The sequence below is a fragment of the Carya illinoinensis genome, chromosome 12, assembly GCF_018687715.1.
Source record: "Carya illinoinensis cultivar Pawnee chromosome 12, C.illinoinensisPawnee_v1, whole genome shotgun sequence".
Lineage (NCBI taxonomy): Eukaryota > Viridiplantae > Streptophyta > Magnoliopsida > Fagales > Juglandaceae > Carya > Carya illinoinensis.
The window spans coordinates 23,375,197-23,400,537 of NC_056763.1; the positions used below are offsets into that span (position 1 = coordinate 23,375,197).

The 25,341-nt window shown below is 36.2% G+C and overlaps 2 protein-coding genes and 1 long non-coding RNA gene across 7 annotated transcripts; 2 read left to right on the forward strand and 1 right to left on the reverse strand.

The window, feature by feature from the left end:
- The first annotated feature begins 1,105 nt into the window (after positions 1-1,105).
- On the forward strand, positions 1,106-10,738 carry LOC122289745 (tobamovirus multiplication protein 2A-like). The gene is made up of 7 exons (XM_043096990.1): positions 1,106-1,262; positions 1,755-2,133; positions 8,000-8,099; positions 8,354-8,434; positions 8,512-8,616; positions 9,312-9,518; positions 10,314-10,738. Exons 2-7 carry the CDS (start codon positions 1,895-1,897, stop codon positions 10,422-10,424), a joined length of 843 nt encoding a protein of 280 aa, XP_042952924.1. The 5' UTR covers positions 1,106-1,262; positions 1,755-1,894; the 3' UTR covers positions 10,425-10,738.
- A 3,835-nt stretch (positions 10,739-14,573) lies between these two features.
- Positions 14,574-15,710, reverse strand: LOC122290230. Its single transcript, XR_006236331.1, has 2 exons — positions 15,187-15,710; positions 14,574-14,931 (listed from the first exon to the last, which is right to left on the reverse strand). It is a non-coding gene; the product is annotated as an uncharacterized LOC122290230 (long non-coding RNA).
- Positions 15,711-18,583: 2,873 nt separating this feature from the next.
- On the forward strand, positions 18,584-25,291 carry LOC122290259 (type I inositol polyphosphate 5-phosphatase 2-like). Of its 5 annotated transcripts, none has more exons than XM_043097875.1 (11): positions 18,644-18,970; positions 19,078-19,177; positions 19,252-19,344; positions 19,787-19,859; positions 19,940-20,044; positions 20,751-21,585; positions 22,122-22,306; positions 22,716-22,824; positions 23,180-23,328; positions 24,296-24,528; positions 24,957-25,291. In XM_043097875.1, exons 1-10 carry the CDS (start codon positions 18,881-18,883, stop codon positions 24,489-24,491), a joined length of 1,935 nt encoding a protein of 644 aa, XP_042953809.1. In that variant the 5' UTR covers positions 18,644-18,880; the 3' UTR covers positions 24,492-24,528; positions 24,957-25,291. The 5 variants fall into 5 exon arrangements, 4 of the variants coding, with proteins under 4 accessions (XP_042953809.1, XP_042953810.1, XP_042953808.1 ...); XM_043097874.1 differs by having other exon boundaries at positions 18,656-18,970; positions 24,948-25,291; XM_043097878.1 differs by having other exon boundaries at positions 18,686-18,970; positions 19,787-19,854; positions 24,948-25,291.
- The last annotated feature ends 50 nt before the right edge of the window (positions 25,292-25,341 follow it).

The following is a 25,341-nucleotide window of genomic DNA, read 5'->3' on the forward strand; positions in this document are numbered from 1 at the left end:
AATACTGTATCTCAATTCGCCAGCTGTTCCACATCCGTTATTTTCTTTATTTGTTTTTAATTTATTTGTTCTCAATACATATCCCTTTAGAAAAAATTGTATTTTTAAGACTCTTGACACAGGCTCGACGTAATAAATATTAAATAAATAAGTGTGATAACTTTGCTGCAGTGGTTGGCCGAACATGATTTCTAAGTTAATTTTATTGTAGCTTTAAAGTCATATTAACTCATTTGTTTTGGAAGATGATATAAAATTAAGGTTAAAAATTGAATAAAATATTATTAAAATATATTATTTTTATATTAAAATTTAAAAAATTAAAATTTTTATATTTTTTAATTTTATTATTATTTTGAGATTTAAAAATATTAACTTATTTATTATATTTTATATGGTAATTTAAAAAAATTATAAAATGAGATGAGATAAGATATTTTTTAAAAACTGAGATCTCATCTCACTTTGTATAGAGAAATCATTTCCAATCCAAATGGTTAAATAGAGATGTGAATATTGATTTGAATTTATTTTCACAAAACGACAAAAATTGAGATATAAAAATTGGTTTGAATTTATCTCACATCTTAATTTAAACACACAAAATTTTAAAAAATGATCTCATATCATCTTAATTTAATAATTTTATTATTATTTATAAATTTTCTTAATTTATCTTATCTCAATCTATCCAAAACAATACTACATTTCAATGTTTAAAGGTTTTCTCATCATTTTGTCGGTTCTTATGTTTTTTCTCTTTCAACTCAGAAATTAAAAAACTGAATACGCCGTCGTTTAGCTCATGGCCAGATATTCCCTATCAAAGAAAGTCAATCAGGCGCCGCCCAAACCGACAAACTGGGAGATATGAATAAACACAGTTAGCTACAGAAATATGTTTAGAAGATGGGTAATCTCATTCATTATCTTAATTTTTAGTATTTTATAACGTAATATTAAATAATTAAAATTTATTTATTATATTTTATTTATAAATTTATTATTTAATATCATATTATAAAATAATAAAATAATAATAAAAATTAAGATGATAATAGATTTTTTCTCGAAAGCTCCACGCTTATACAAAATTAGTGCTTAATGGCAAGTGCCAGCTGGCTACAAGAATGTGCTGGCCCCCTTATGTCCACTTCCACCTTCGAATTTCTAGACCCTTTCTGTGTTTTCAGAATCGTCGGAAGGAAAGGGAAAAACAAAAGGAGCTTTCTTGCAACCCGAAAATCTCAGCGGTTCTATCCGTAAGTTCTAAGATTTATACGCCTTCTCTTTTCCTTATCTGTATTTCTGGTTTTGGTTAAGAAGATATAAGTTATATTCTTCTCAGATCTAATTATTTATTCTTCTTCTTCTTTTTCGTTTTTCTTCTGTAGTTTCTTTTTAGTAAATGGGTATTTGCATGCATTTCATCGTGACCCGGATGCTCGGGGGTTAAGTTAGATTGTCATTCCACAATGTTCGTTGAAATATTTTCAGAAAGCGATTAAAAAAGGGGGAAAATCTGGAAGTTGAAATTGTATTTTTTTTGGCTATTTAAACCCTTTTTTTTTTTTTAAATATTGTTACAATTTAAGCTCGACTAAGCCTAATGGTTGGTATATGGCTCGTTTTTTGGATTAATCTGAAACTACTGAAATCTAGTCAATCTTCTTTCTCTAGATTTTCGGATAAAGAAATAGGAGTTTAATTTCTAATTTATGATTCATTACTCATTTCTAATGTGATTTTTACAGATTTTGTAGTAGCTATACGCACAAGTAATTGATCGTTGGGTAAGCGGCGGATTTGTGTAGAAGATATTGGCAATTGGGAATAGTGGAGATCCATTTAGATTTTGATCGAAGGGATTGGAGGTGCTGTGGAGATTCTGAGAATGGCATGCAAATGTTTCTTGGAGTGCCTATTGAAGCTTCTTAACTTCTTATTGAGCCTTGTGGGTCTGGCCATGGTTGGCTATGGGATTTACTTGCTGGTCGAGTACGAAAGATCTACCAGTAACACACGTGTGGACTCAGACGTTAGAGGCGATGAAAGCTTGATACTGCTCGGCCGACCACTGCTTTTGGGTGTTTCTCTGTCGAGTAGCATTTTCGATGACCTGCCGAAAGCTTGGTATGGCTGCTGCTCATTTTGGCGAAAATTTGTTTTGGGTTTCTGATTTGTTCATAGTTTTGGCTTCATTAAAATCATTGAATAACTGCCTTATCTGTTTACTTTGAAATGTGACTTGATGGAAAATGCAGAACTGAGTTTTTATGCCTGATTTTGATTGAACAGATAATTTATACCCCAAATTTATTGAGTTCCATATCATTTTTTGAGAGAATGGGGGCAACATGAAAAAAGCCACTTTTGAGATTCCCCTTCTTCTCCCTCACTCTGAAAAAACAGAATATATCTGAAATGGGTTTAATTTTACTTCATAATTGTTAATGTAGTATTTAATCCTTACTTCCTATCATTGATTTCTTAAAAAATTTATTAGAAATATTATTTTTTGGGTCTTAATTTTCATTTGTGGAGTGAAAACCTGTTGCAAGATCTGCCTCACAAGTGCTTAAAGCTTCTTTGCTACGTTGGCCTCTAAACTGTTACATCTTCCCATGTAAAATTTTTTATAGCATTTAATTTCTGGAAGCAAGTATTGATCTTGGCTTGAGCCATTAGATATTGGTACAATCTCTTTATAAGTAATGCCAATACATTTTCAAAATACATATAGGCACTCTTTACCAATATTTCATAGGCTTGAGGATTTTTCCTTGTTTACTGGATGCTGAAAAGATATCGAGGCTGCCCAAAATGTAATGCTTCTCTAAATCTCACCTTGGGTAGGTGAAGTATGATAGAGGTGAATGAGTATCATAAAAGTACATCATATCAAGTCCCATATATATTTCTTACTCGGTGAAACTAGACTTAAAATACTGATTGTAGAAAGGTCAAATTGTAACCTTGAAAAGTACTTTTGCAGTGTAATCCCAATGTGATTTTGTTTTTCTTCCGTCATTACGAATGGTATCAGAGCCAACCTATTAACACCATGAACAGAAATTGTTAGTGAACATCTACTCTCTCTCTCTCTCTCTCTCTCTCTGGGCATGACCTTTCATCTTCCATCTTTAGCGCTTCTCACTGGAGATGATCCTTGATTCTTTCTTTGCAACCTTTTAAAACTCATTATTCTTGTTTCGATTTCATTTTCTATCCCCGACGCTTCTCGTCAGGAATATTTTTCAATCTTCCCACTTTTTTCGCATTTCTTTTCTTCTCTTTTTTCTTTATTCTGTTTTTCTTGGCTGTTGGTTGTTGTTGATGGATAGTAGCTTTTGGATTGAAGCCAAGTTCTTTGTGATCAGAAGAGTAGAAGGAAATCTTTTTAGTATTGTTGAGAATTGTAACAATTTTACCAAGGCCCTTTACCTCAGTAGGGAGGTGGTGATCTGGTTGGCCAAGGTGGTTGAGGGAAGCTTGAAGTTCTCGGGTAACAGGGCCCCATATTATTCTAAAAGGGATAGTAATGGAGTCTTCCTAGTCCAAGTCTATCACAATTCGTTTGGCAGGTTTGTTAAATTCTTGGACTTGGGCATGGGTAAGGGAAATAGAATTATTGTTATCCCTGAAGGGAGAACTGGAAGTGGGTGGTCCTGGTTTGCTAGGAAAGCAATGGAGATTGTCGGTTCTATTCCCTTTGTTTTGGCCCCTGGAAACAAAGTTGATATTAACAAGGTTACTACAAGGGATCCAGTGGTTAGCAATAGAGGAGGGGCTTCTAAGATGTCAGTGATGGAGGTTAATCAACAGTCATCGTTGACATACAGGGGGTCCTTCAATAGAAGACGACATCGGCGTGGCATGGGGGAAGAGGCTATGAATCCTGGAAGGCTACTCCTACCGAGGGTATAGGCCAAGACTTTAGAAAGGCTAGCTCAGCCGCAAGGATTGACTTTGGCCCCGATAGGTGGGTTGGTGGCTTGACTGACTAAGGAGTGTTGAACATGATGCTAGACATGAGGAGACAAATGGTGGATTGTAGGAGAAGATGGAGAGCTTAATACGGTGCGTTAAAGGCAAAAAAGAAGTGGAACTAGGCTTGGGCTTGGGCTTGGGCTTGGGTTTAGGTGCCTCGGTCTGAAGGGGTTGGGATTTTAGGCCCAAGGGTTGTGGCCCACACCAAGTGGCCTCTGTTCGAGGGCCAAGATATTAGGAAGGTAGGTTGTGATGAGCTTAAGCTTGTGGGCCTAACCAAAGGAAACAGGAAACCTGGACCCGAGCGACGAGATTGAAAGATCTAGGCAAGCTGCATTGCAGGGACTTTGTCTGGCGGGAACGAGCTTACGACGACGATAATGACTCAGACATACTCACCTCAGGCTGAGGTATCTACGGTCACAGTGGAGAATCTATCAGAGGTGGTACTGTCGGCAGAGCTTGAACCTGCTACAGAGGTGGGTCTTCACCTCTCATCACAGACGGGGGTCAGTTTTCCTTTACAGGTCGAGGCGCAGAACAAGTCGACGAACATCATAGATGTTGGGTTTGGGGAGTTTTAGTTACTTGCATCACTAGCGAAGGATTTTCAAGTTGTGTGTGCCAATAGTGAGGTTGTTGGGGTTGGGGAGCCGTTTTCTAAGGTGGAGGATGTTGGGGGTCTGCAAACTTTGACGACTCAGGCTGAGGAACCATCTATGGCGACTACAGTGGAGGATCCAGTGGTGGAGTTGATGCTTGAACCCGCATCAGAGACTGGTCTTCACCTTTCCTCATTAGTGTGGGTAAGTTTCCCGACACAACTTGGACAAAACAAGTAGATGGGCAACTTAGAGGATGGGGTTGGGGAGTTACAGGTGCTTTCATTGTTGGTGAAAGATGCTATGTTTGTGAGTACCGATAGTGTGCAATTTATTGAGGTGGGGGATGATTTTTCTCGATCATTAGTCCCTTCAAGTGTTGTTCCCGAAATGGAGATACGGGTGCTAAAGGAAGGGGTGGAGATGGATAGGGATTCTCGACCTTTGAAATCTTTGTTGCCTTGTCAACTTGCAGTTTCTGACAGGGTAATTAAGAAGGCTTTGGAAATCCAACATTATGTGGGGATTGAGTGCCAAGGCTCTAATGAACAATTCTTGGCATTGCTCATGGCCATTGAAGGAGGACATGCTCAGCTCAAGAATTCTGACTCTAAAAAACAGAGGGAGCTCAAGCGACTCTCTTGCTCCATTAATTATGAAGGCAGTTCAAGCAAAGAAAGATCCAAAGGGAGGTGGTCGATTTTTTCTCCATGAAGCCCAAGATTTTATCTTGGAATGTCTGTGGGCTGAATGAAGCTAACAAGCGATTGCGGATAAAAAATTTGCTCTTGGAATGGAAGGTGGATATTGTCTATTTGCAGGAAACCAAGATGAAAATCATTTCCATAAGCATTGTGAGAAGTTTGTGGAGTTGCTTTTATGTTGATTGGGTTTTTCTTCCCTCGGTGGCGGCGTCGGGTGGAGTTCTAGTAATGTGGGATAGAATGGTGGTAGATAAAATGAAGGAGTTTATCAGGGAGCACACAGTGGCATGTTCTTTTCGTAATGTTGAGGATAACTTTAGGTGAGCTTTTGGTGGAATTTATGGACCGACCTTGGACAGTAGCAAAAACTTATTATGTGAGGAGCTTGCAGGGTTACATAGCTGGTGGGATTTACCTGGGTATATAGGTGGGGATTTTAATGTTGTAAGATTTCCAAGCGAGAGATCGGGAGCAAGCACAGGTTCAGGCCAGCAATGTTGAGCTTCTCGGATTTTATCTCTGACTTGGAATTGGTGGACTTTCCGCTCATGGGCTGTATACTCACATGGTCCAATAACCAGACCTGGTCTAGATTGGATAGATTCTCAGTTTCCCCGAAATGGGAATCTCACTACCTGGAGGTATGTCAAAAAAGATTACCATGCTTATGCTCAAATCACTTTCCCATCTTGTTGGACTGCGGGGGTATTCAAGGAGGACGGAATTATCTTAAGTTCAAGAACGTGTGGCTAAAAACTGAAGGCTTCTTGGAACAGGTCAGGCAATGGTGGTCCTCTTATCAAATCCTAGGTACCCTCTAGTTTCATTCTTACAAGTAAATTGAAAACTTTAAAAAAAGATTTAAAGCATTGGAACGTGCATTCTTTTGGAGATATTGGCAACCATAAGAAGTCACTTTTGGAGGAGCTTCATGTGGTAGAGAGGGCACAGGAGGGACAGGCCTCTCTTCGAAGGAGCTTGCTCGAAGGAAAGAATTGATTTTAGAAATAAAGAGGGCTACATTGTTGGAGGAGATCTCTTGGTGGCAAAAATCTCGAGCCTTGTGGTTGAAAGAAGGCAATCATAGCGCGAAGTTCTTTCATAGAGTGGCAAATTCCCAGAGGCGAACTAATGCCATTGAGATGTTGACTATTGACGGTTCTGTTTGCATAGAGGTCCCTATGATCCAAGAACATGTTGTTGGTTATTTTGAGCAGTTACTTACTGAGCCAGTGGGATGGTGACCGAAGATTGATGGGTTAGCATTTGAGTCCATAGAGCAACAAGATGTCACTTGGGTTAGCATCTGAGGTCCATGAAGTGGTGAGAAAGATGGTCAAAGACAAAGCACTGAGGCCACATGGATTTTTGATGGGTTTCTAAGGAGGTACGTGGGGTCTATGGCATGGGATTAAGGAAGCACATTAGATGAGGGTGGGGAGTGTTTGCTTGTCATACCAGAATTGTGATGGGAGATGGCTCAAGAACTAAATTTTGGCACGATATTTGGTGTGGAGATAGGCCTCTCAAGGATTCATTCCCCAAAATGTTTTTACTTGCCCGTGAGAAGGAAGCCTCACTGGACGACCTCATGGAAATAGACGTTGATTTAATCCAATGGATTGTGAACTTCACTAGGGCGGCCCAAGATTGGGAAATCAGTACTTTTGTAGATTTCTTCCGACTCTTATACTCCATGAGGCCAAGCAATAATGGAGCTGATTCTGTATGGTGGACACCTGCCAGGAAAGGAATATTCTCAGTTTGTTCTTTCTATAAGGCCTTCACACAACCGCAGAATATTCAATTTACATGGAAAAGAATTTGGAGGAATAAGGCCCCTCCTAGAGCGGCATTTTTTACGTGGATTGAGTCTTTGGGGAAGATTATAACTATGGATAATCTACAGAAACGAGGGATGATAGTGGTGGAATGGTGTTGTATGTGTAAACAAAGTAGCGAGATTGTGGACCATCTTTTATTACATTGCGAGATTGCTAGAGTGTTATGGGTAGACATCTTCATACGGTTAGAGGCTCTAACCTGGGCTATGCTTGTGATAGTGGTTGAACTTTTGACATGCTGGTCGAACCTCGGTGGTATTCCGCAAATCGCAGCTGTGTGGAAAATGATTCCTATATGTATTCTTTGGTGCATTTGGCAGGAACGAAATAAGCGGACATTTGTAGATACGAAGTGTTCTCTGGAGAAGATTAGATTGCTGTTTGTTAGTACTTTGTTTCTTGGGCAGGATTTGTAGATTTTAATGGCCTCGATATTCATGACTTTCTTATTTCCATTTCTTCTGTCTAATTAGGTGTTATCTCTTGTATACTCCTTGTGTACTTGGGTTATGCCTATTCTTATTAATACATTATAATCATTTACCTATCAAAATAATAATAATAATAATGAAATAAGCAATCTTAAGTTATTACTGTCGACTATCTCTGTCGATTCTTTAGAGGTAAAAAATCATTTCATGTGAAAATGTCTCGGGCTGTCTTCCATTGCATCTATTTGCTATGTAGAAAAGGTTGTGCTTTTATTGATTTAATTTATAAGAAAAAATTTGGACTCATTTTCTTTTGTCATACTAATACCTAGATGTATGCATATTCGTATCTTAAATCTATTCAGACAAAAAGACCATGTCTATGCTTCAAACCAATTGACGGAAATATTTGCATAATGTATTTGCAGGTTCATATTCTTATTTATTGCTATAGGAGTTATTCTCTTCGTCATCTCTTGTTTTGGTTGTATTGGAGCTGTGACACGCAATGGATGCTGCTTGACTTGTGTATCCAAATAACTCATGCATTTCTCTTGATATTTGATAGTATTCATTTTTCATAACTGCAAAAGGCGAGATTTATATCTGTGTTTGTCCATCAAGGAATAACTGCAATGCAACCGTTGTATGCACCACAGCCATACATGCTTCTAATGTCATGCATCATGGAATGTAATAAAAAAAATTGGATGCCTGTTAGGCTGCTCTTTCGAGATGCTCATTTTTCTGTTGTGATTTTTGGTTTCCTTAAGCCAAGATAGTACTCGGTATTGGTGATCTTGTTGATCTTGGTAGAGCTGGGATGTGCAGGCTTCATATTTTTTGACAAAAGCTGGGAAAAGGTGAGTGTTTTTTAATTGATAATTGAAATTTAAAATAGTGCATTTTGTCATCTAATAAGTTCTGAGTTTAATTGTAGGAAATTCCAACAGACAGTACTGGAGATTTTGACTCGATATATGACTTTCTGAAAGAGCACTGGAAAATTGTAAAATGGGTTGCTCTTGGAGCTGTTGTTTTGGAGGTAAGCACAACATGATTGCCTTTTTTTCTTTGAATTATGATTTTCATAATGCCAAAAATCATGTGTTGACAATATTGGCTTAGTCTATATAGACTCCATTTGATGAAGTGGAAATACAACTGAGATAAAGACGCAAAGAATTTTGGGATGACAATATATCTTTCTCCAAATTGCAGGAATTTACCTTTTCTAGTCTTTCCTTTTGTAAATGGCAAATTTACTATTTGTATGAAACAAAATCAGGATCCATTTCTAGTCCCTGTACCTAAGTGTTATCTTTGCCTACCTCCTGTGTACTTGGGTTATGCCTATTTGCTTCTATCAATAAAATCGTATTTTACCTATAATAAATGATAAATAAATAAATCAGCATGCAAGTTGGTGGAAATCTGTTTTCAAATGTACCGCTACATGAGGCTTTTGTGCTTTGGCATTCCTGGCACTTTAAACTGCCTAGAGGAGTAGATGCTTGGTGACGTGCTGGTAGAGCCTGTGATTGGAATCCCCTATATCTGGTTTGAAGTTGCCCTGTGGGCTGGCATGCCATCTTGACTATTGCTGGGAACCAACTAACAAGGAATTATTGAGATGGGAGTGATCTTTGCACATGATTTGAATCTCTCTCTCTCTCTCTGAGATTAATGATAAGTGATGGACAATTGGCTACTTGATTAGGACTCTCCATGGAATTGCAGGCACTCCTATTCTTGTTAGCACTCGTGGTCAGGGCAGCAAACAGACCAGTAGAATATGACAGCGATGATGAGCTCATTGCAAGGCAACAGATTAGGCAGCCATTGATCAATAGGCCGCCAGTTCCAGCTGCGGGTGTTCCTGTTGCCAGCACCCTTGACCAGCGTCCGGGTAGAAGTGATGCTTGGAGTACACGCATGAGGGAAAAGGTATGATCTGTTCTAGCAGAAGATTTCCTTTGAGTATTTTTGTTAGCATGTTGGGGGGTGTCCATCTGGCACTATTGACCATCATAAAATACACCAGTTTTAAATGATAGCTGGATTTATCATAAAGTAATTGCAGATGCTCTTGTTCATCCTGCAGTATTCATCCTCTATTTATCGAATTTAATGATGGTTGTGGGAAATGTTAACAATCTTTCTAATTTTTGCTTTCTTCCAGATAACTCCATATTTAAGCATTAATTTTGTTTTTCTGAAATGCTCCTCCTTTCAAATTCCTTCTATGATATTTATTATATATTGTGAATTGCTGTGTAATTTATGTATGTCAGTGTACTTTTTTCTGATTATCTCATAAATATTCCTGATTGATTGGCAGCTCCCAATTAAACCCATTGCGGAATAATCCCAGGCTGCTAAATAAAGTCTGATTCTTAAATATTGAAATTTGAATATTTTAGTTGTGTAGGAGTCAGCTATCATCTAGAAGTAAATTGCACGATATCAGGACTATCTTGGTGCAAATATATACGGTATGACATATCATCAAGCGGTGTAGATAGGATAAAGCAAGGGTAGTTTAAGAGTACAAGTCTCATTGACAGAACAAAGGAAAAGGGGCCCTTCAATGTGCAACTTGTCTGAGTTGGCATTTATAGTGCCAAATTCCTTGTGATTTGAGGTGGAAAATGTATTTATCCCTTATTAATACTCTCTGGGAATGACAATCTCTTGCATTGCTAATACCAGTGATTTTCTTTCTTATTCTATATGAACCAGTATGGACTGGATACTTCCGAGTTTACCTACAACCCGTCGGCCGAGTCACAGAGGCTCCAGCAGGTTGCCACGCAGCCAGCCGAAGAAAGGCGCTGTTGCTGCATCATGTAGTGAGTTGATAAAATTTTGTTGGGTTTGCCTTTGAAGACAGCCGTCATGGGCAATTATGTTGTAACTTCCAAATCTCTCCGAAGCTGGTCTTTTTCTTTTTGTTAAGAGTTTTGTGATGTTTGAGGTTCTGTTCTTGTTCCCCAACATTCAAAAACAAATTGATCTTCTTGTCAGATGTATTTTTTTTTTTTTTCATGATTCTGAGGCTTAACTATTTTGAAGAGGTCTCCCTGAGTGCAATTAAGACAAGGACTCCTGTATAAATAATGTAGACTTGGGAAATTATAAAAGTAGTAAAGGCATATTCGAACCAACATATTGTAAAATACACAAAACATGGGAAGATTGTTGACACAAAATTTAGGGCTGTTCACCCGACCTGCACTGGCTCGAAATATACTGTTCCGACCTGACCCAAAACCAATAAATGTTGAACGGAAATGGCTGATTTGTCACCCTTACCCGAGAAAGTGGTTCGGACAGAAACGGGTATTCTGTTGTATTATATTACATATTAAAAAAAAAAAAAAAAGTAACATGGTTGTTTCACACAATCAATTAAAATAAAAGTATGGTTATAAGACTCCCATAGTGTCAATTCAAAGAAGGGCATAAACAGACGTTTGCTCTCATTTTCCTTCTCTTGAAAAAGGTTTTCATTTTCTCACTTGTCCGATCCATTCTCGCTCATATTTTGAAAAGGGAAAGAATTCAAATGCTAATTATCGTACAGCATCAACTATCATTTTCTTATTTTTCGACAATAACCAAAGCTCTTTGGTCCAAACGCATGCACAAAGTCTCGAGAGTGGTTGCAAATGGGATGTATCTGATCTCTTTGTTGAAAACGAGAGTTAAGGTACGTAGTACTCTTGTGCTTGCTTTTTTGAATTTTTCTGTTTGTGCCGACCGGGTACATGAATATTGGACATTTATAATAGTGGCTTTACATGTTTAGGGGCTATCTGACCCGTCGTGTGACATCCTTTCTCCTTTACAATTTGAACGATTCAAAAAGATTAAAGCCAGTACTGAAAGTGGACCCAATTAATTAATATATATGAGAAGCGCTGCAATTACAAAGAGATCTTACACAAGTAAATTTACATTCTGACATAACTTTATATAATAAGTTAAATTTATTTTACAATAAAAATATCTTTATAACATATTTTTGCCTTAATATTTATCTTAATATATTAATTTTTGGCTTCCAAGTAGAAGTGATCGGTGAATTTGATTACGCATAATTATTTTTACTTTTTTTTTTTAAATGAACGACCATTAATAATCCAAGTTGATGATCATATATATAGATATATGGAAATAATAAATAGAATTATTTATATATATATATATATGCACAATATTATATATTCAATATTTGGATGGAGACTATACGATCGAGTTCGAAAATTGTTTGGCACCAGTCACGACTAAACCATCACTTTACGAACGACGTAAATGTTTACTTTTTACGCCGATTTTAAAAAGACAAAAATATCAAAATGCCCGTTTTTCTTACAGTGGACTGGTCGTCGTGTCCTTATTGAGCTTGTATTCGGATAGGATGGAGACTTCCATGTATAGCGGAATAGTAGACGATTGGCATGCCAGCCAACGTCTTATCAGGTTATAACTATATTCCCTCTTATTAAAATATATATATTGTTCATGATATATAAAACATCCCTTGCATCTATATATCTATGTATATAATTAGTAGTACTGTTCGTCGTCTATCGTTTACACATGCATGATCAAAATAATTGAGAATTTATTTGCCTATTTGAAAAATATTTTAGTACACAAAAATAAATTGATAAATTGATGTGACTGATTGATATTGTATATTAGATTATAAAATTATTTTTATTAATGTTAATCATATATATTAATTATGTATTATCATATGATCATAAAATCAAAACAGTTCGTAAATTGTAAATTTATTTTTGTAGGATCTAATCTTTGTGGCTGTAATATTTGATCTCAAACTACAATGCATGACTTGATAATCACTTAGAACTAATATTTGGTGTAAGCTTTTAATTAGCCGGCATGAATGATGGATCATCATACACCAAGTTGGAACGTTCCGTATACATGAGGTGCATGCAATCATGTATTATATTATATGATGATATGATCCAAATACTGCATGCTTAATGGTTAATTCCTAGAAATTATTATGAATTAAAAGCAAGAAGCATGCGGCTAGGACCACCAATAATATTCCGGAAGTGCGACTCAATGTTAAGCTGCTTTAATTTGGAGCCACATGAGACGTTTGTGGTCAACAGCTAGCTAGCAAGATATTAGCTATGGTACCTGTACATGTTAATTTGTAAGTACGTACTGACCCCGCTGTCTTTCTCACGGGCTAGATAGTAGTATATAGGGGCTTACAGGAACTGCCGGACCAGCTATGAACCAATCAGACCAACTGCATTAACACAGAATCAGTCAGAACTGGCAAAGAACCGTCAGCAAGCGGGAGGAATTGAAGAAAAACCAATATCAACGGTTCAGGGCCAGTTTGAATTCCTAAAATATCGCTCAACCAGTCAATCTGATCTATTTATATATATATATATATATATATATTTTTAAATATATGTATATAAAACGACCTTGTTTTAAAATCCGACATTTCAAAATAAATTAGTAATCCTCTCACCCCTCTTTTTCTCCCTTGTCTTCTTTTTCTCTGTAAATTTTTTTTTTTTTCATGACAAACGATAGCACGATGTTTCTTCTTTCTTCTTTAGCTCTTTCTCCTTTACAAAAGGCGCCGACGGTAGATCGAAGACCACACCGACACACGTCAAGATTGATATGATCGATTTTTTCTCTTCAAACTTATAGTTTCGACCGGTTTAATAAACTCACGACAGACATTAATGATGTTTTGGTTTAGTGCAAAAACTGACGCCGAATCCATTGGTATACCACCCTAGTAGCATATAAGAAATCTTGATGCATGCCTTTCAATTTCCATCCATGTTTCAGATACGAGTTTAATTAACTGTCATTAATTCATATTTTTTCTACGCATGAACGTACGTCTGTCATTAATTAATTGGTATACATATATATATATATGTATATGTATACATGAAATTAATAATATTTTGACGAATCTATAATGAATATAAGTGTGCGCGTGTCTAGTTTTAGTACTGATCTCTGGGAGATATTCGTAGATCGATCTAATTACTGGCTACCGGGACTAGCAACACGTACATATATACACGCGCACACACACGAGGAACAATCGGACAAAGCTAGCAAGGCTATCAAGCCAACTCTATCCAGTTTGGATGATGAAATATCTCAACATACTTTACTATTATTTATTATTTTATCATTATTTTTTTTTATTTTTTTTATTTTATACTATTATACACTACTATTTAATATTTTATCATTACCTTTCCACTATTTTTTCTCTACTATTTACAAAATATCTTAGATTACCTCAGTACCCAAACACAACTGACTGCATTTGATTGTTGAGCTAAACTGAATTCTTTATGAATAGTAATGAGTTGAGTTAATAGAGTGCGTTATATGGGATTCATCTAAAATAAGTTTATATGTGTTTGAATGTTAAGATAAATTTAGTACAATTTATGAGAAGTTGAAAAATATTGTAGGTCTCACATGTAAAAAATTAGACTAAATTGAGTTATCTCAATTGAGTCTGACTACCAAATGATGCCTTAAATATTATCTTATGTCATAAGGAGTATAAAGTGCATGATTTAATTTGCATGCACACACATACACACACATATATATAAGTGCTACAACTATAAAAAGATTATATAAAAATAATTTTACAAATTAATGTGATTTTATGTGATCCGTTAGATTTATTTTACAATAAAAATAACTTAATATGACAAATCATATTAATCATCAGTGATAATCACATTAATCCATATTAGTTTTTGGGATTTGTAATCCCTTTATAGCTAAAATATTTTTCATATATATATATATAATATGCATGTGTATATATACTAGGCCTGCAACTAGCTCAGCTGAAGTCAGATTTGGGCCTGACCCAACCCACTATAACCTTAAAAGCTAGCCAAATCGACCTCTATCGATCCATACCATTTGAGTCGGGTAAGATCCGAGTTTAGTTTCAAGGGCTGATTCTCCAAGAAGAAGAATGCAATTATTCCACCATATTCAATTCCAAGGAAAAATCAAAGGAAAAGGGAAATAATTATATACAAAAAAAATGGCTAGTGGTCCTCCCTTGACTTCCTCTTCCCTAATCTTTTTTGGGATCGCAAGTGCTTGAGCTCTTTGGAGAGATGGACCAAGGGTTTCATATGCATGGATTTCATCATCAATGGAGCATGGGTTTTGACGGGCAAGGCCTCACTCCACTCACACCCATGTCCAAGCACAGCCACTCCCATGCCCACTCAATCGCACAAGAGATGGATTCTGGTCCCTCCTCCACTACTGCTAGTTCTCCAAGGGTGTCCTGTTTCAAATCAAACAACCACCTGTCAATAATCATCTTCTTATATTTTTGTTTATCACCTAAACCAAAACCTCACCAATTCTTCAATCTGTTGCTACTCCATTTCTAATCATCGTTTTAATTTATATAAAAAAGTTTTCATGGCAAATATTATTTAATTTTCGAAACCTGTTTGGTTATGAGGAAAACAAAAGGGAAGCTTCGGTGGCAACCAAACAGAGCATAAGATGAAAGAAGCAAATGAGAGGCACTTACTCAAAACTTGCTCTGCCAAGAATCTTCTAAACATGTCCTTGCAGAGCATCCTTCTGAGCAAATCTTTTGCCGTCTAAGACAGTGATTAGAAAAATCTAGCTCGAAATCGAAGATTGGCCCTGAGCATCGCCTCGAAGATTAGCCCTCGCCAAATGGGCCACTAGGTCATAGACGATGAAGTCGTCGCAGGAGAAAAAAATGGAGATCTTGCGGGCAGTGAGATGGGTCTCTTTAGGGTATACATGTGTTTTTTTCTGAGACAATGCACATTCCTCAAATCGATCTTAGAGAGAGAGAGAGAGAGAGAGAGAGAGAGGCTAGGGGTTTTTCTGAAGAATGGAGTTGCAATTTGAGGGATCATGCGAGCTACGGGATCATCTGTTGAAGAAGCTCATCCAACCCGCATCTGATTTAAACCTAACTTTATTGGGCGGGTTGGATCAGATCTATCGAACAGATCGGGTTCTACACCTTTTATGCACAGGCCTAATATATACATATATGTCATGTGATGTCATACTTGATTATCCTTCGATTTTGTGATTCTTGATCATTGGCGGCTTCCTTTAACAATATCTTGTTTTAGTGCGTGGGGCTTACAAGTTACAAGTTGAGTACTACTGCAGAGGGCTTTGGATCAGGATTGACCTCACATAGACCGCATGCTTACAGAAACATCCCTACCATACCCATTTCAGTGTTAAAAATAGACCGATTATAATGGGTGCCCCAACAACCATATACATGTCATAAAAGTAATAGAAATAGAACCAATTAAATGGTATGGCCTAAATTTTCTTGGCTAATCAAGAACGTACGTACCAAGGAAAGGGATTATATATAGAGAAATGATAGTTGTAGTCGCGTGTATGTAAACGTTGTATAATCACTTTAAAAAAATGAATAATATATGACTCACATGAAAAAAAAATTATTTTTTATATAAAAAATTTTATGTACAATCACTTTTACATACTCTTTTGTGCATTCTATTGATGTGATTGATTATGTATTAAAAAAATTACTGTAATCAATCACATCAATGGAAAGTGCAGGGAATACAAAAGTAATTGTATATCGAATTACTCTTTTTTAATAGTGGATCTCATTCTTTTTCAAATTAACTATACGGTACTTGCGCACTACACGATTGTATATAAAATTACTCTAATAGGAGATGGCTAATATTCAACTCGGAATTTTAGGTAAATCAATAAGATTATATGATATGCAAAGGATTGAGTGAGCTTGAGTGCTTTAGGTGACACTCAAGCCACATGCGATTAATCTAGTGGCACATGAGTTTCGCGCACAAGAGAGCGTGTGGGATATTATTAAAATTAGATATTTTTGTATATCAAAAACTAAAGAAATTAAGAGTGTGATGCGTGTGGTGGTAGGAGGGACAGAGAGCGCACGACGGTGCATGAAGCTCAAAAGTCATCAAAATAGGGCACTGCGGTGGGACAAATGCGGTGTAATGGCGGCCCAGCAATGATAGATCGACATTGGTTTTCAACCATTCTCAAAATTAACCAAAATCCAAGAAAAAGCTTAAAGAAGATTACTTTTAAGGGGAGAAATTAAAGGGGAGGAGAGAAAACAAGGGAGACATCATGGCTACTCCCTCACGCCTCTCATGTATTCTGTATTTTGGATGTAAAATATATATTAAGATTACAAAAGATATAAATTTAATTATTTGTATTATATTTTTAAGATTTTTTTTATGTGTGTTTTGATATCATATAAAATTATTATTTATTTTAAAAATTTAAGCTAACGGAAATATATAAATTTAATTATATGTATTATATTTTTTAACACTGAAGAGATTTTTAAAAAGAATTTTCTAAATAGTAAGTTCTAGGGAGATATTTTTTTTAGGATCTATCCACAATGTGTCAATGTCCATGACATTTGGAGGTTGTGGGTTTTATATATGGAGAGTTTTGAAAACAATTTTTACAAACTCTTTGTAATAAAATCTTTAACATATAGTATTACTTCTCTTAAGATTTTATTTAGATGGTGAAAATGTCTTATTTTATTTTATTATTATAATTTTTTTTAAATTTTCACACAAAATATAATAAACAATTCAATTTTTTTAAATTTTAAAATAATATAATATTAGAAAAATAATATTTTATTTAATTTCTAAATTTTTACATAAAATATAATAAATAAACAAACTTTTTTAAATTTAAAAATAATTATAATATTAAAAATAATATTATAATAATATTTTATTCAATTTTAAATTTTTATTTTAACGTTTCAACGAAGAATGATTTCGAGCGAGTAAGTATAAATTTATGCATAACCTACCCTTTCACTTGGGGCCTCTGACGTGATGGATTTGAAGCACCGCCTATTACAATTGTAAAGTGGGTTCACAATTCATGATTATAAATATCTTTTTATTTTCCTTTTTAAGAAGTTGTGCACTACGCACTCAAATATCATTTATATTTTATATTAAATCCGTCGGTAACTAAAGGATTTTTTATCTTTTTCCATGTTGATTGCTATCAAAGACAAAAGTCTTCAACGTTGCTATAGGTCCTCTCTGTGGTTACCACTAACCAGCCAAGGTTTTAGCCGTGGAAACCAAAGTTACAATGGTTGACAGCATTCACATATAGTGCCATAGTGGAGCACCGGGTCCACTTCTTGGATCACTTATATGTCTTTCCGCTCATGGGTCGGTTTCGCACACATCATTATATGATTTTACATGGCTGGTTCAATAAGATTAGACATTTGTATATGTCTGGAGTCAATTTTTCAGGATAGATTTTCCACATAAAAACAAATTGAGGTGAACCGCCATGCCAGTGAGTTTTAAGGCTGTCGTTGAGACGATTCATGTTAAATCTACTACTTGATTGATTACCCATTTGAGTTGAACTCTATTTTTTAGTGCCAAACCCGTTCGGTGGTGTCACTGCAGTTCTTGGCTGTGATGGTATGAACCATCAGTTATTCTATATATACAAATTTATATTATTAGAATATATGTATGCTGCTTTTTAGTTGCCTGTCGCACTTGGCGTTTGTGTTTGGTAGGAACGTTATGGCCTAATTCCTGAGTTCTAATTTGTGGTGGGTGATGCCATAATGTGGTCGGATCACAGTGAGTCAACGCTTTGGTGTAATTAGCTTTTTTGGTTAGATCGTTGGCAATTATTATATTATTTTGTATCTTGAACATGCAATTGTTCTTTGTTATGGATGTTACTAGATTATGTTACTAGAACATGCCGTCCACCACCTTGCTGAAAGAAATTGCTGAAGCATCATCGGATTGTAAAGCTATAGACTTCTTGTCCTGACAATGACGTTTTACCTTTTATAGAGGTTTAGTAAATTTCCAACCATATCATTCGTTTATGATATGTATTAGAAATTGCAACATGGTGGAAGGACCATTGTGTACTCTTTTCTCGCAAGTTGAGGTTGACGATGTCGGTTAAAATTGTCCATACCTTTTTCGTCCTTTCTGTTTGGTCCCGACATGAATCTTCCTTTTATTTGGCATCAAATAAGCCTAACGCCTGACTTTATCATTTTCTTAGGTCTGAAAAACCTCTTATTTAACTACTTAATTTCCTAGGACACTGGGGTTATCATTCTTGTGACTGTTTCAATATTTAAGAGCCTGTGCCTTGAAAGTCTAATATATATATATATGTGTGTGTGTGTGTGTGTGTGTTTTTGGCCTTCAATACAAACTTTTTATCTCGAGACAATGAGAACCAAGCGAGAGAAGCGCTCTGAGGTATGTTTTAATGTCATCTAACACTTCTTTTACCGGCTTTTATATATCAAGATTACATATATATATAATTCTTGATTATGTATTTCGCCAATTGCATTTGATTGCAGGACTTTTGGCCTTCCATGGTGATGAAAAAGTGGTTGAATATCAAGCCTAAGGTGTATGATTTTGGTGCAGACGAGGTTGACACCGAAAGTGAAGATGATGGTATGGTATTAGCATGTTTACCATGACTGTTTTGCTTTCTGTACTTGATCACTGTTTCTGCAAAATCTTTTCAGTGTATTCTCTTAAGGATGAAAGAATGCACGTGTCTGAGGATCTTGCCCATAGAACACAGGAAAACCAGTTCATACGCCCCGGTCAAACTTCAGGCAGTACTTTGATTTCTCTTTTGGTGACTGTTACTATTAGGATGAAACTGCTTTCTCAAATTCTATTTTCTGCATAAAATTATGGATACTTGTCATGTTTACCATTACTTGAACTTTTGCCATTTACCGGTGCTTATTTTATCTAACAACATTGTGGGCGGCTCCTCATGATTTGAATTATATAATATTGTGGAAGTCTCATCTGAGACCTGAATGGAGGCAAAGTAACTTTTTAAAGCAATTTTAGAATATTTCTATTAGTTCCATCACACTTTCTGAGACCTTAATGGAGGCAAAGAAACTTTTTAATCAGTTATAATATTTTATATGGCGATTCTCTCTCTAAATTATAAAATGATTTCCTTTTTTTTCAATGCTTGTATCATCTGGCATATATTCTCTGTGGTTTTGATTTCCACTTGTCTATATACATCTTCCACAGGTTATCAGTCAAGACACAAGAGAGGGAAATCAGAAACTTTGCGTGTGCAATACATAAATACAAAGCATGTGAGGTTTGGGGTTGACCTACCTATGCTATATAAAGGATTTCGGTTCCTCCTGGAATTTTATAATTAAACTTAATTTACCATAGGGTGACAATTGGCACTTGGAATGTTGCTGGAAGACTTCCACACGAAGATCTTGAGATTGATGACTGGCTTTGTACAGAAGAGCCAGCAGATATTTACATTATTGGGTGAGTTATTCCTCATCCATGGACCGGTGCGTTATCAGAATATGGTCAATTTATGTTTCTTCTAAATCTGCCGTTATTGGTTGAGATACAATTGATTATCAAAGCTAATAATGCATTCACTATGTATTTTGAAGAATTTAGAATGGTATATATTAAAAGCCATCTCCTGAATATGTGAAAGAGTCGTAGAATAGTGGAGTGAGTTAAAAACATTATACCTTAAGCAAACAGACACATATGACTATCCACCAGAGTACTCAGAATCTGTGACAATGTGAACACATGATTGAGCTCTCTTTTCAGAATTGAACGGTGGTTCGAGGCCACCAGATGGGCTAGGCTCCTGTTGAATTATACCCAGTAGATCCTGCCACAGAGGCTGTTTCTGCCTTTGATCACATACATGCCAAGCCCCCTTTCATTAAGATTTTAGGATTCCGAGTTCCAACTTAATCTTGGAGCAAGGCTATCTCCACGCAGAAAAACTGAAAGTGATTGTGTCTTCCTTCGTGATTTGGGTCTATTGAGCACTGACACTGCTGCCTTAATTACATTCGTGGTGCTAAAATCTTCTTGTGTATCTATCTCTTTCTTTGTCTGTCTGTCTCTGCACTCTCCAATGGTCACTTGGTTGGTTATTTTGGCTTCTGAGAAGGTTTAATAGTCTACCAACTGATTTCAATATAAATTTATTTGCCTTTTCCAGTTTCCAAGAGGTAGTCCCTTTGAATGCTGGGAATGTACTGGGAGCAGAGGATACCAGGCCCATTCCAAAATGGGAGGAGATCATACGAAAAACTCTCAACAAGTCTTTGGAACCTGAAAGCAAACACAAAAGCTATAGTGCCCCATCCTCCCCTGTGTTGAGGACTTCTTCTGTTGCTGACAGGCTTGCATCCGAGGCTGATGCTCATTCAGTAACAATGAAGAATGAGGAATATGTCAGGACAACAAAATGTTATGACATGGAACCAGAGGCACTGGGTAAAGGAGTTAATATTGGAATGAATTTACAATTGAAGAGAATATATGGCATTGATTGTGACAGTAGATTAGACTGGCCTGAGCATTCATTAGACGCAGCCCCTCAGGTTATCTCCTCCAATTTGAAATTGCGAAGAGTCTTTAGCAGTTCCGGAAGAATTGGCTTTAACTTGACGGAGAATTCTCTGCTAGGGAGTCCCAAAAATTTTGCATTAGATGGTAGTAGATTGAAACGTATGCACTATAGCTCTGGTAATCTAGGCTTGATGTGGATGGAGCAGAAAGAGAAGCCTGAAGTTCTTGATTCTCTCTCTGATGTGTCCAACACTTTTTCTGATGAGGAATATGACAAATTTCTTGAATTACCAGAGGAGCAGCATACTTGGGAAGTTAGTGAAAATGATGTGAAGTCATGTCCTACATATGTGAGAGTTGTCAGCAAGCAGATGGTAGGGATATATGTATCGGTTTGGTTGCGCAAGAGGCTGAGAAGGCATATTAATAATTTGGAAGTTTCTCCCGTTGGAGTCGGTCTAATGGGCTACATGGGAAACAAGGTACTCCCAGTAAATTTATGCTAGAATTTCAAGAACCTTTGCAGCAGTAAAGTTCCTCTTCCACTACAAGATCGACCTTGCACACACGCACAAGTGCACAAGCACATACGTGCACACAAGTGTGCGCAGACACATTATGGCTGTGCTATTCTGTCCCGCAAATATATTGATTGCTATAGCTACCCAAAAAGAAAAAGGAATTAACACAGTAGTTTCATAATTGGTTTCATAACCTCTACAATTACTTGCATAATTTCAATAGTCTGGAGTTACATTGCTTGGCATCATGCTATGAAGGGTTGCCACCTCTGTACCACTAAATGGGAAGAAATGTTTGGTCAGTACACATGATTTATGTACTTTTATGAAAGGGAAACAGTGACTTCCATACTGTGATGCGTTGCAACGTGATTGATGGCAGGCTGGAGATTTCATCAATTGTAGGAGGACAAGACACACTATATATATGATGAATATTGAACCTGCTAATATTGATATTGCTGGATTTTGTAACCAACTTGTCGTTGCTGATGTAGGGCTCTGTTTCTGTAAGTATGTCATTGTTTCAATCACGGATGTGCTTTGTTTGTTCTCATCTGACCTCTGGTCAGAAGGATGGGGCTGAGCAGAGGCGAAATTCTGATGTGTATGAAATAATACGGCGTACCCATTTCTCATCTATCTTCAATACAGATCAACCACTGACTATTCATTCTCATGAGTAAGCATTATTTTGGAATTGGAATTTCCACCTTCATACATTGCTCATGCGAATTTTGTTTTGTTTTGCGAATTTGTTGGAGCATAAGATTAAGATTCGGTTCAAGGCCTATTGGATAGGAAATTAAAGTGTTTTGAGTAACTAATAGAGCAGTAATAGACATATATGACTTGTACTGGGCATACACTCGTCCAAATGCTATTATTTTGGGAATTTTAAGAAATGAAAATAAAGAGATTCTTTAATTCAATATTTATGGTTATGTATGAATAGAATTTGAGCGATCGAAACTTTACTAGCATGCGATTTCCCAACTGCTTCATCTGGTCATTTAGAATCTCTTGTATTTTTTTTTCTTAATCATTTTTACCTGGAATGTGAATTTGTGATTGGATCCCACTGTAAACAGTCAGATATTCTGGTTTGGGGATTTGAATTATCGTTTCAACATGTTGGATGCTGAAGTTAGGAAACTGGTTGATCTTAGAAGGTGGGATGAACTTCTCAACAACGATCAGGTGAGACTCATAATGCTCTAATTTTGCATGACTGTGATAGGGATAGCCCTGGTCTATTATTGGGAAACCTTTCTGCCCCTATACTGTGTCAGGCCAGCTTAAGTGACAAATATATATCTCGTACACCAGCCCAAATGTGAATCTACGTCAGACTTTCAAGAGTGTTGGATCTGATCTTTAGACCTTCAAAGAAGCTTGTTACTCTTTTCGAATTTTTGGAGCAATTTAGACTTTCCTTAAAACATTGGTATATTGTTTATTCTGAACCAAAAGCAAAATTAACATTATTGCTTTCTAAAAATCTTCATTTGCGACAAAAAAAAAAATATAATAATAACATAATGTTATGCTGCAGCTAAGCAAAGAACTTCGGAGTGGGCATGTATTTGATGGATGGAAAGAAGGGGGGATAGACTTTCCACCCACTTACAAGTATAAAATCAATTCCGATAGATATGTTGGTGAGAACCTAAAAGAAGGGGAGAAGAAGAGATCTCCGGCCTGGTAAGTACAACTATCTAAGGACTGGGAACAGTGCATACCTCGTCTTGAGAAGGGGCTCATGGGTAGAGACGTCATAAAAGACTGTCCTCGTGAAAAGTTTGCTATGCTTTTAATTGCACTAGGAGGATCGACAATTTACTAGTAAAAAATATATAGTAGTAAAAAGTAAGTGAAAAATAATAATAAAGTAATGAATAGTAATAAAAAGTAGATAAAAAGTAAGAAATAATAGTAAAAGTAGATGAAAAATAATAATAAAATAATAAATAGTAGTGAGAAGTGTCGAGATATCTCAACACTCAAACACAACCTTAATGCATCTGGAGTATTTATGGCTTATCTATTTATTTTAATTCTTTTGTGTGTTTTCTTTAAGAGTAATACTAGATGTAATTTTAGAGTATACAAGTTTCGCGCATTTTTTTTTTAAAAGTGAGGTCTATTATTAAAAAAAGATTTTTTCATGCGGATCTCAAATTTATCTACTTTTTTTAAAAGAAATACGCGAGATTTGCATATCTTAAAACTACAAATATCATTTATCTTTTCTTTAAAGCTTATAGTCATCATAGTCATCATGGTTCCATAGATTAGGTGCGTGCATGTGCTGGGTTGGCTTGTTTCAGGAAGTCTTCTCAAACTGAACTGACCTCATCTGCTTGCTTCATAGCCAAACCGACCAAACTAAAAAATAAAGTCAAACCAATTCGACTATGAACGGTTTGGGTTGTCTGTTTGCACAGCTAACCAACTTGGAAATAAACAGTAACTTTTTAATTTCAGATTAAGTTGATAGAACCTGATCCCTCAGAACTTGAGACCGTATTAGTTAGCTGGAGTATGTTCAAGGGAATATTGACCTAGTTTTGACAGTGTAGCTTTCTTTAGACGTCCTTAGACAAAAAATTTTGGGATAGTGAACTAATGATAGACCAATTGCTAATTGGGTAATTCGTATTTTATGCAGGTGTGATCGTATACTGTGGTTGGGAAAAGGTATAAAACAACTTTCCTACAAAACGGCTGAAATAAGACTCTCAGATCATCGACCAGTTTGTTCAGATTTTTTGGTTGAAGTTGAAGTCCTAGACCATCGGAAGCTGCGAAGGGCTCTCAAATCCAACAGTGCAGCAATGCATTCCGAAATTTTCCTGGACGATTAGATTTGGAATGCGTGAATCTTAGCAGATACCAGGCAAAGTAAGTGCCCAATCACAAAGTTGTGTGTCCTTTGTAAGCACTTGATCCTATTGATTTAGTCACTTCATGGTTGTCAACATTGACTGTTAGAAAGAGTTCTTCTTTAAAGAAATGTTTTAACTACAATAGTAAAGAAGCACTTCTCTTTATTTTTTTCGTTTCTTTGGAAAAGATGTTGAAGTTTATAATCAAAGAATCACATTCATTTAAAAAAATTGAATTGAAGTATTCAATTCTGAACGGTTTGTCCTCAACTCTCAAACCTGGTTGGATTCTCGGATGGCAACTTGTAAATTTCTCTCCTTTTAGTGTTTTTTGACAATCTGGGAACTTAGCAACTTGTTAAGTAGTCTTTGCTCTCTATTATTTATCTATGAACAATTGTGATGAGGTTGTTCTTATAACTAATCCTTGAACAGGGAATGCAGACAAATCATGTTGGCAATGGCAGCAACATTGGTACTTCTGATCAATCATGTTAGAAGCTTACACGAAATTGGTCGTCACGGTCGAGTAACTGCAGCTTGGAACACAAGTAAAGACCTGAGTAAGGTCATACAACTGTAAAATCCGAAAACAGTTGATAGGAAAAACAGATGAATAAATGTACATACAAAAGGCCTAATACATTTGTTTTCTGTTTTTGTTTACATAGTATTTTCTTTCTTTACGTTTTATGAGTTTGTGGAGCTAAAAAAACAAAAATTTCATCTGCGACTTTACCAATAATTGGATATACATGCAAATTTTTGAGCTTGGTTTACCTCAAGTATGCAAGGTCAGATTCAAAAATTTTGTAGGTAAATGTGTATC